General features: G+C 37.3%; 2 protein-coding genes across 6 annotated transcripts in view; one reads left to right on the forward strand and one right to left on the reverse strand.

Annotated features, from left to right (window-relative positions):
• Positions 1–3115, forward strand: part of LOC115422371 (cyclin-dependent kinase 17-like) — a 42885-nt gene extending 39770 nt beyond the window's left edge. For all 5 annotated transcript variants that reach the window (XM_030138672.1, XM_030138673.1, XM_030138675.1 and 2 more), the window contains one exon: positions 105–3115. Coding sequence is in view for 2 of the 5 variants with exons in the window: in XM_030138673.1 (XP_029994533.1) it covers positions 105–142 (38 nt within the window). In the remaining 3 variants the exon portion in view is untranslated. The remainder of the gene's footprint in view (positions 1–104) is intronic.
• Positions 3116–5188: 2073 nt separating this feature from the next.
• Positions 5189–11059, reverse strand: parapinopsina (parapinopsin a). Its single transcript, XM_030139354.1, has 5 exons — positions 10258–11059; positions 7169–7259; positions 6851–7088; positions 5646–5888; positions 5189–5519 (listed from the first exon to the last, which is right to left on the reverse strand). Exons 1-5 carry the CDS (start codon positions 10586–10588, stop codon positions 5379–5381), a joined length of 1044 nt encoding a protein of 347 aa, XP_029995214.1. The 5' UTR covers positions 10589–11059; the 3' UTR covers positions 5189–5378.
• Between the last annotated feature and the right edge of the window lie 514 nt (positions 11060–11573).

Below are 11573 nucleotides of genomic sequence, written 5' to 3' on the forward strand. Positions count from 1 at the left end.
AGGCATGGAGTTCTGAGGTGTGTGTTTGTGTGTTCAGATGAAACCCAGCTCTTTTGTAACATCTCTCTCCTCTTTGTCGTGTTTTTCTTTTTCTTTTTTTTTAGCCCAGGGGAAGAGCAGGAGGCAGAGTGTGTTGTTTTAGCGCTGGCGGGGGCGCTGAGATGAGGAGGACAGTGACACGTGAAGCTGTCCTGTCAGACGTACATTCAGTAACCCTGCCACAATCACACACACATGCACACACACACACACACACACACACACACACACTGAGCAACACATGCACACACTCTGCCACAATAATAGTAATATTTAAAAACCACACTGAAGTATAAGAAAACCAGTACATACGGCGAAATGGAATAAAATCTACACCAAACTAAGGAAGAGGAATCCATCCTTGATTCCAAAAAGGACTCATGAGCTCAACCTTAAGGACAGAAATATTAAAAAATTACAGAAGCACGAGAAGCTGGAAGAAAAGAAAAGGTTGGAGAATGGAGGAGGAGGAGGAGGAGGAGGAGGAGGAGGAGGAGGAGGAGGAGGAGGACTCTCCTTGCTGCTACTACCACTGCTGTCCAGAAGAGGGCAGCGATTATGATGTGTGCTGACTCAACAGAACTTGCTGTATCAGTGAGCTGTATGGAAGAAGAAGAAGAAGAAGAAGAAGTTAAAAAAGGACACGAATCACAGAAGAACGCACAAAAGAAGGAGAGAGAAACCCCATGTCGCTCTCTCTCTCTTGCGCTTTTGTGTCTTTTTTTTTTTGTTTTGTTTGGTTTGATCTGTTGCTGTACATAAAATGACTGAGCTGTAGAACTCTGCTTCTTCATAACACGCCTCAGCCTGAATCCAAACTCTAAATATTGCACCTCAGCCCTAAAACCCCCTTTCGCCTAAACTCTCGGCCCTTTATTTTCACAATCCTTAAAAAGTAGACACACACAAAAATTCTCTCTTTCTGTTATCTTTCTGTGTCTCTAAATACACACTAAAAAAATACACACTGTTGGTTCACTTGAACATTTAGAGTGTGTAGAACATTGGAGTTTGCAGAGATAAACTTTAGCACCTTATTGTTCAGTAGACGTCAGGGTGGCTGCCATTACTTTACCTCATCGGTTACTCAAGCAGAGTAGGATGCAAAGTACCCGCTAGATATTAGAATGAAGTATCAAAATAAGAAACCAAAAAAAAAACAAACAAACAACAAACTAAAAAAAAAAAAAAGACAACGATGACTCACTAATCATATGAAAATGAACAGATGTATTTACGGTCACTCATGGAGTTGGACATTTCACCACAATAGAGTTAAGATCACTCAAGAAGTTAATATAATGAAATTTGTCACATATTCACATGCTGTAAAGAAGCTGCGAGACACTCCTGTTTCAGTACACAAGAAGGACAACATTTGTGGATATAGAGGTAAAGGAAGTGTTGAAACCCTCACCTGCTTATTCGTAGACACGTCCTTCCTCTTTTGCCTTGACTCAGAGGTTGTCTAGATTTGTTGTGTTGATGTACAGGTGTTGTTTAATTGTTCTCTTTGCACTTGGTTTTACCTCTTTAGAAAGCAACCCAGTCCTTTCCTGCCCAACCTCATGTGCATTTATTTTTACTCTGTTTTTTTTTTTTTCTTTTTTTTTAACCTGTATATACGATCAAACTTTGTACTTGTCTGAAGCAATGGTAATTCCAGGATGCTGTTCTCAGTCTTTTTCCGTGTTCCTATCGGAGCATTGGATGGCTGACTGGGGACGTGTTGCACATTCCTTGAGCTCAGGACTTATTGCTAGTGTAGTTTTGTGGATGCTGTAAGGTGCAGCTGGTCTTGTACGTCTACCCAGTAGAGCAGAGTTTGCTGAAAATGGCCTGAAACCCTTTGCAAAGCTGGATTGAACTGTATGTGAAGAATAATAATTTACAGCATTAACATGTCAGTCCTCTGTGTTATTCATCCTCTGTTGATTTGATCACAATATTGCTGCTTAGAAACATTTTACCCATGCCTTTACTTGTCATCTCTTTGAGCATGTTTGTCTTTTAAACATATAGGTGTTTTCAGTTGGTATGTGAAATAGCTGCTGCTGGATATGCGTGTAATGAAATAGGAATATCTACGATTGATTGAAATTTGGCATGAAACACGACCTCATTATATGATTTTTAGACACCACATTGACCTGCAATGGCCCCTCAGTGAAGAAACACTAACTCTGGAGTTAGGAGTACAGCAACAATGTGATGGACAGCCAGCACTGGGACCAGATAGACTTGATCTAACACAAGATTATTCACAGTAACCCTGTGTGACGGGGCACGAACGCCTCAGAGTATTTTTGCAAAACTTGAAGACACACTGTTGTTTCACGCTGTTATTATTACAGGCTGCCAGAAACAACAGGACCAAAGTCAGTCCTCCAAGCACCAAGTGTTCAAGCACAGATCTGTTTCACAAACCAATCAGCTGACATGTCAACATGTACTGTATGAGATGGCTGGTGGGTCTAGATTGGCGTTTCCATTTCCTCAGGCACAGACTTCGGGTCACTTTTCTGAAACAAATACAGAAAAGGAGAAGTGATCCTACGCCTGTGCCTGTCAGAAGGACTACTTATTTACCCAGAGTGTGACAGTATGTAGCATGTACATAGATGATCCTTCACTCTGTATATATAAAAGTGTACAGGTTTGATACAGCTATTCACATTCTGGCTTTTTTTTTTTTTTGCTTTTGTTTAAATGAAACTCATAGCAATATTTCTGTAATAAATAAAAAGCCAAGGTGATAGGATGATTATAATTGCATTTGCGTTTCTTTAGAGAGGAGGAAATGACTGTGAATGATCAAACTGTGAGACTTGACTAAACTGATAACAGGTTTGTGCTGTTTAACATGCTGGATCCAAAAGGCTGGAGTGTACTATCATGTTTCAAAGGAGTATAACACTGAGTTTTTTTTTTTATTAATTATTATTTGGATTTTTACCAATGAAAGCCATAGAGGTCATTCTAAGGTCTGCTTGTGATGAAGGTGTGTACTATGTGTGAGCACAGACCTTACAAAGCAAAGGGGATGTGTATAACTAATAAAAAACCCTGTAATTAACTTTTTGTTGTCATAAATCCTTTCAATAATCATTACTCTCTAATATGAAGAACTACAGTATATTCAGTTTTTTCAATTTTGATACTGGAGTGTTTACATTTTGTCATTTTTTGCAATTTATTTTGTCTATTTGTGGTGTCACACATAACAGTTACTTACTTTTGCATAAAGAAGATACAAATCTGATTTTGTTGATTATTTATTTCAAGTCTAATATGCACAAATTCCAAATTTAATTTCACATCTGTGAATCAGCTAAGTGTGTTTTATCTATAGCTTTATTTATATTAAGCCTCTTAACTCAAGTAATCCATGCACTAAAACAGATTAAACTATAGAGGGTTAAATGGTACTCATACTCATTCAAAGTGCTGTATGAATGCAGCTGAGTTTTTAAAGTAGGAGTGCAGTAGTGTGTATGTAGTAATTAACAATTTCATAATGACAACTCCAGCAGAATTTTTTCTAAATTGTATTTTTGATACAACTCGGTCCTCACTCTGAATTCTAAAGAAATTATAGAAAATTAAGTCAAAACATTTGTCTTTATTGTCAGAAAATATAACACTGTTGGAGTGTGATGATAACAGGCTCCTTCCTCTTTGTCCTCTTATTTTGGTGAAAAACTGAATGTGTGCAGCCTTCTTAAGTGCCATCTTAATGCCATCTTAAGAGGAACGTCACAGCTTTTATGGTTTATGTCTGATTATTCATCTGTTTGCCAATGCTGGATTGACTTTCCTGAAACCTACAGGAAAAGTAGGACTTTCTTTACCTTCGGAGAACTCATACTTTTCCTTGCAAACACATCTATAAACAAATAGTGTCATCACATAATGTCTTTGGTGGAGGTAAAAATTGTGTCCGTCCATTTTCATGACTGGTTCATCTTCATGGCCTACATTTTAGGTGAAGGTGGAGTACACCCTGGACATGTCACTATTCGATCACACGACTGACATACAGATGAACAATGGTACACTTTCATATTTACGCCTATGGGTAGTTTAGATTGACCTATTAACCTATTAACTGCATGTCTATGAACACTGGGCCATGCTGTAAAAATGGGATGTATTTGTAAAAGCATGTTTGCACCATGCAAAAATGTATCTCACCAATATTCATGAAAACTAGTGGAGACACCAAAGCTAATTTAGAACTTAAACTGTAATAGTAAAATAAAACCAATTCACCAGCAAATTTGAACTAAAACGTTTGCTACCATGATGCAGTCAGTTTACATTAACTAGTGGCCAACTGATTCAAAGAAAGAAATAATGTATGGTTTAATCCAAGGGTGTCAAATTCATTTCTTCCAGGGGCCGCATTCAGCCAAACTGGATCTCAAGTGGACCGGACCAGTAAAGTAATAGCATCATAACCTATAATTAGTTTTTCTATTTGTTTTAGTGCAATAAAAACATTAGATTATGAAAATATTTTAATTTACAAACTATCCTCTCACAAAAAACATGTGAATAACCTGAAAAAACAGTATTAACAATATTATGCCCCAATTTATCATTTGTACAAGTGCATTATACACAATGTTACACAAATATTTGGTAAAAAGCATAATATTGCTAAAAATTAGGAGTTTGGAACTATAATAAGAACAATTTTTCATTCAATTTCTCATTCGTTCAGGTCATTGTTCTTCTTGGTAGTTCTTCAAGGTTCAACCGGACTAGTTTTGCTTCAAAAGAGCAAAACTAGTCCAGTTGAACCTAGACCGTAGAAAAATGGAGTTGTCACTGTTTATAGGTTGTGTTATTTTACTTTAGATCATATTGATGTGAATGTGGAACCTGAATTAAATTGAGTTTGACACCCTTCATTGTTAATATCTTCTGTGTAATTTTTGCACTTTGCAAATTCATCCCACAGGCCAGATTGGACCTTTTGGTGAGCTGGTTTTGGTCCCCGGGCTGCATGTTTGAAACCCCTGGTTTAATAATTTAAGGCAAAGCAAGTTTATTTGTATAGCACAATTCATACACATGCTGATTCAAAGTGCTTTACAAAAATAAAAGACAAGTCACAAATAGACAAGAAGGAAGACTAAAAACAGTGAAATATAGAAAAAGAAGAGTGCAGATCAAATGCTGAGCTAAAAAAAGGAATGTTTTCAGCTTGGACTTGGCTTGTCTAATATCACAGAGTCAATTCCAGATTTTGGCAGCATAAAACTAAAACTTTATTTAATAGTTCATTGTTTTACATAAATGACTGGAGTATCGGTGGAGATGTGTGCGCTCTGTTATTCCTTTAAAGACTCTTTGGGTGAGACTTTCTGGGTCTTGTTGACAGGGGTGACAGTGGTCTCACACTCCGAGGTGGTTGTGTCTGCAGCCCACGGGTTCCATCCACACAGAACAGTAGGAATGGCATAACTCCGGAACTGGAAAACACAGAGATCGTACAGTCAACACTTACTATATATTCACTAATGCACTGATATATGATTAACAAGGCTGTCTTTTCTTTATAAAACAATTAAATGTGAGTAAACAAGTTGAAGTATTACCTGTCTGTTCATGAAAATATATATAATAGGGTTGAAAACAGTGCTGCTTTTAGCGAGGTAAACTGGTATGGTAGCAATGAGGGGGTTAATGTATAAGCTGGAATCTATGATGACAGAAAGGGCCATGGCGGCATATGGCAACCAGGTCACTAGAAAGGCCAACACCATCACCACCACCATAAGGGCGACCTGCACCTCTACACGGTTTGTGCTGCCTGCCTCCGAAACCTGCAGTTTGGTCACCTAAGACACAAAAACATGACAAGTCACTTCATCAGGACATTTGCACAATGAAGAAGTGAACACCTGAAGCAGGGGCGATTCTAGGATCAGATGTTTAGGGGAGCTGAGCCAGGCAAGAGAAATTTCACTGTTTTGTACATTTTAATGCAATTTCGGACCATCGTTCCCACATTTGTGAAAGAAAAGCATAAAAATTTTTGGGTATGAGAAACTCTGTGACTAAACCATCAAATCTGTTCAAATCTGATAAACTAATATATGTGGAAGAACACTTTATCATATACCGTCAAAACATCAGCAAACCAGCACTTTTGTCATTTGTTTTCCAATTAATCTGATTAAAATACGTAACATTTAGCACATTTAATCTGTGGTAGATCATTTTTAATAAACTGTAGACCAGTGTATATGTTCAGTGTCTCTGTTTGTGCTTTAACCAAAAGGCAAAAAAAACAAACAATGTGTTTTATATCTAATAAGAGATATAAACTGGTACATTTATTCAACTTACATCATTGTAATAGAATATTTGGTTGTTGTGGAAAATGAGGTTACATGAGTTGATCTTACACTCTTACCTGAATCTGGCTTTTTTTTTTTTTTTTTTGGAAAAAAAACCCAGTAAAATCATATGTTCCTGTCTGCACACACACACACACACACACACACACACACACACACACACACACACACACACACACACACACAATAGGAGTTAATGGACATCCAGTCAGATAAAGACAGTAGGACTTTGTCTTTAATATGAACACATGCACAGGACACAACAGTGTGGACTGGATCAAACCATGTTAAGAATGGACATAAAGTAAACAAGAAAAAAGATACATTTCAGCTACCTTAAAATATTTTAGGGGCGCTAGGAATCAATTTAGAGGAGCTTCAGCACCCCCAAAAATGGGCTAAAAACGGCCATGACCTGAAGTGATCTTTCCATTGCTCACCTGGCGCAGAGTCCACAACAGTCGTGAGTAGGAAACCATGATGATGAGGAAAGGCCCAGCGAAGCACAGACAAAAGTACATGATGACGTAGGACATGTCCCCAACGTCCCGGCTTTGCCAGTTTGGAGCACATGAAATCTTTATACCCTCCAGCTCGAAACTTCCCCAACCAAACAGAGGTGGAATGTTCCACACAAAGGACCACACCCAGGACAGTACCACTCCAGCGACTGCATGCCTGAGGAGACCAGATGGTGATCACACACTGACTAAAAAATTAAATGTAAATTTGTGAGGTCTAATGTGGACAGCCCCTACCTGGTCTGGAACAGCACAGCACCCATGGGATAGCACACCACAATGTAACGTTCAACCGAAATGACTGCGATTGTACACAGACTTGCTATTCCTGCCAGAAAATAAGTGGTTTTATTATTAATATTTTCATGACATTATATTCTGTCATTAAGCTTTGATTCAGCAATTGATCAATTCAACCTTAGCCCTTAAGACCCAGTGTTGCTTTTGTGGTAGTTCCCAAAAGAATTCTTCTTTTTATGTAACCTTTCTTATATGATTTATCATCATTACCCCACCACTGAAGGAGACGCAAGGGGTATTGTTTTTGGTTCAGTTTGTTTGTTTAACACTTTAGCAGCAAAACTATTGATTAAATTCATACCAAATTGGATTTATAGATTGCCAGTGACCCCAAACAGATGTCATTACATTTGGGAAAAGTAGGTCAAAGTTCAGTTTTTTTTTTATGATTTTTTTTTTTTTTAAATCTTCACATTCACTTTTAAAGGGTGAAATAGGTGCGAGGGACGGGATATGTTGTGCCTGGCACCATTTGTTTATTTTAATATTATCCTCTATATTTTGTGATTTTACAGTGTAAAGTATTTTCCCATATTTAATTTACTGATCATGTAGATGTTCATAAAAGCTCAGATTATCGTTGAAGGTTATTATATCAGAAACTGAAAAAACTGAAGAATAAGTGACTTTTTCAGCAAATATAATCAATAATGGAATATAAAACAAGTGTGTCCATCTACTGTCATTGATCCAACTCCATGGGTTTTACTGGTGAATCAGTGTTGTAGAGGATGGCAGTGTTTCCATGGTAACTATGGAGCCTCTGAACATCCAAATGGGTCATATCTGATGACCATGAAAAGATGACAAACTGCATTTTACACCAATTATTTACATGGATTGATAGGATTAATGGATCAACAAGTATTAAACAGTTACATCGGTTTTAGTCGGTTTGGTTCTTTATGGGTTAATCTACAGTTAGTATTTAGAGGTGTATTATTTCGTTAGCCTCACAACATAATTACCCAAGTCATATTCTTTTTTTTTCATGTGATAGCCAATAAAGTAGCAATGTTAGGAGAGTAAAGTTATGCAAATATCCCAATTTGGCCAATAATAAGAGTTAGGCAACTATGCTATGAGGCTAACAATTTGTAATATGTCACAGTTATTTTATCCAATTTTCATGGTGTTCCAAACAAACTGAATTTTTTATGCACTTTGTGTCAAAAGAATCCAGTTTATCTTGTGCAGTTTTACTGAATGGATATATTTAATGACTTAACATTTGCTATTGATCCCAGTTTTGAGTATTACACATAACTGGACCATAAGAGGCATTCACATCCCACAGGCCAGGAGTGTAACATGAGCCAAATCACATGCTTTAACTTTTACTGTAGCGTGTGTTCATACCTGTGTTCTATATCGATACCATTCATTCTATAATGCTTACAAACTGTAAAATCTATCTTTGAATTAAATTTATTCAAACTTTATTCTGGGCTCATACTGGGACCATTTATCGACTTTTTTTTGGTGAAAGACAGAATTAAAATACATAGATTTATTTAAGGAAGTATTTTATTTAACACAGTAACTTTCCTGATTCTAACAAGAAATTCAATAAATTCACATTTTTTATGATGTTGGTTTTACGATGTTGGGTGTGCTCGAGGTTTCTGCCTGTTAAAGGGAAGTTTTTCCTCGCCACTGTCACCAGTCACAAGTGTTTACTCCTGGAGGATTCTGTTGGGTTTCTGTAAATTTGATTTGATTGTGATTTGATTTGATAAAGCACTTTGTGACTCTGTCTGTGAAAAGTGCTCTATAAATAAAATTTATTTACTTACTTACTTACTTACTTACTTACTTACTTACTTACTTACTTGTGTCTTATTGTACTTAGCTCTTAAGTAGGAAGTACCTGTATGTTAAATACACAGTCTCATACACAAAATGCCGTTGGAGTGCCATAATTAACATTTGTTTACATCCCAAATAGGATGAATTTTTAACCAAGATCTTGTATTAATGATAGAGGAGCCAGACCTCTGTGTAAAGCCTTTTTCATTACATCCCAAAGATTCTCAATGTGGTGCAGATCTGGACTCTGAGGTGGTGAATCCATGTTCCCTGAACTACTCTTTCACAGTTTGAGCCCAATTAACTTTGGTATTGTTCACTCAAAAGCTCTCAACAAATTGATGGTTGTTTGGAAAAATGAGAAGCTACTCATTGCATCAGTTAGAGTTAGACTGGACCTAAAACACATTAACCACTGCAGTAATTATCCAGTGGATGGCTCTTAGCTATTTGCTGAGTTAAATCCAGGTGGGGACTGTTTTTTTAGGCCATTTTTTTTTCAACCTTGGGATTGGGACCCCATGTAGGATCACCTGGAATTCAAATAAGGTTGCCTGAAATTTCTAGTAATTGATTAAAAAAAACAACAATTTACTAATAAAAAATATATGGTGAGTTGAGAGAGACAATCGCAATACATAAAAGACATGACAAACTCTGAAGCTGAAGCTGAAACTGAAGCACTGTGGTACTATTTATCTGTCAAATGTTCATTGTGGATGGTTTAAGATGCTGCAGCTCTTTCATAATTCATAGTTTGAGTTATTGTTTTTTTTTTTTTTTTATAGTATTAATTGTCAGCCTTGTAAATAAAAGCTGGACTGACTGTACATATCCTGACCAAGGAAAATAAAATTCTCATTTTGAAGTAATCTACACCTGGTTTTTCTGCCTCCGTCCATAATAATATACATTATATAGACTAAATGTCGTCTAAAATTAATGTTTATTTGCAGCATAGTATAGCAAACTATTACATGATGAAAAACAAATTCATTTCAGAAAAAAAAAAAAAAAAAAAAGTCTCCATTTTGAATGTCCGGAGTCGCCAGAAATTTGTGATGTTATAATAGGGTCACAAGCCAAAAAAGGTTGGGAACCGCTGTTTTAGACTGTGTTGGTAGCACTGAAGTTATAATATACAGAGCTGCAAACAACACAGAAACACACCACTATTATTTCTTCACAAATGCTACGTATGCCTTGAACTGACTCACCAAAGAAGGCCACAGACAGGCCTTCTATGACACAGCCCACACGTCCAAAGCTGAAGTATCCCATGGCACTGCTGACAGTAGTGGGCAGACCCCCAAGCACAGCACAACCCAGGTCACATACAGCCAGGTTAACCAGGGCGTAGCTGAGCGGCTGCCTCAGCTGTCTATGTTTCACTGTCACTACGATCACCAGGAGATTGAGGATGATCCCCACCACTGAGAAAACGCCCATGATGACAGCCAGCACTGTGTAGCTGGTTTGAGACAGAAAACCTGTATGAACTGAACTGTGAGGCCTTGAAGAGTTTCCATGTAGGGCAAGATGCTCCATTTTCCTCAGAGTAGACTCAACTAGATAAAGAAAATGTAGTGACTTCTTAGAATGAAGACACCTCCTCAGTAGACACTATACAATTTAAGTGTTAAAAAGTCAAATTCAGCTGTGAGCACGTCCACAGAACAAAAAAAAACTATAAAACAAAGTAGATGCAGGTACTTCGACAGTTTCAGTGACTGGTCTTCTCTACAGACACTCCATGGTTGTTCTGGTGCAGCTTATGAGAAGACATAAGGATGGGACCCTTTAATACGCCTAATAAGAAGAGTGACTCAAGGTCCTGATATTTAATTCTTGAAAATTAAATCCGTAGATCCGGATTGTGAGAGAAATAATTCTGCTTAATATCTTACGAGACTGCACTTTCCATGATTGCTGAGTTTACAGCTGCCCCTGAGTAATGATGGGGGGGATTCAGAGAAAAAAATATGGGCTTCAAGGTCAGATCTAAATAACTGGGTTTGAATAAAATAAAATTCCACACCAAAAAATGTTTTAGCAGTGTGCAGCTTCATTGTACTGACACTGCTTCAGATTGGTTGCTATGAAAATGTACCTACATTATAACTCAAGATCCATCCATCCATCCATCCATCCATCCATCCATCCATCCATCCATCCATCCATTTCCACTGACATTTTGTTTCATGCAAAGTTAACTGCTTGGTTGAATAGAACATCGAAATATATGTAAATGTGCTGTAGAGGTTTGCTGGTGGTGTGTGGCTCTACACTGCCCTCTTATGCAAGTCAATCTCACATTTTAATAAATCATTACCTTTGCTATGAAACTTCATTACCATATAAAATGTAAACCTTGCTAGATTAGTCGAAGTTTGTACTCCCTGTACGCATTTCATCTCCTTTCTTTTAAAGTTAAATGGATATAGCTGGGCTTTCTAACAAAGGAAACTGTATGTCTTTGTGCATGCATAACAAAGTCAACACAAATGATTTCTGATTTCTAGTATAGTTCTTC

Source organism: Sphaeramia orbicularis, chromosome 7, assembly GCF_902148855.1.
Source record: "Sphaeramia orbicularis chromosome 7, fSphaOr1.1, whole genome shotgun sequence".
In the NCBI taxonomy this organism is placed as follows: Eukaryota; Metazoa; Chordata; class Actinopteri; order Kurtiformes; family Apogonidae; genus Sphaeramia; species Sphaeramia orbicularis.

Bases quoted from the DNA above. Each gene is read 5' to 3' on its own strand.
- parapinopsina (XM_030139354.1), bottom strand. From the start codon at position 10,588: ATGGAGCATCTTGCCCTACATGGAAACTCTTCAAGGCCTCACAGTTCA. The intron at 5,889-6,850 runs GTGAGCAATGGA...TTTGTGTCTTAG, and splicing joins TGTTGTGGACTCTGCGCCAG to GTGACCAAACTGCAGGTTTC. The intron at 5,520-5,645 runs GTAATACTTCAA...TGTGTTTTCCAG, and splicing joins ATATTTTCATGAACAGACAG to TTCCGGAGTTATGCCATTCC.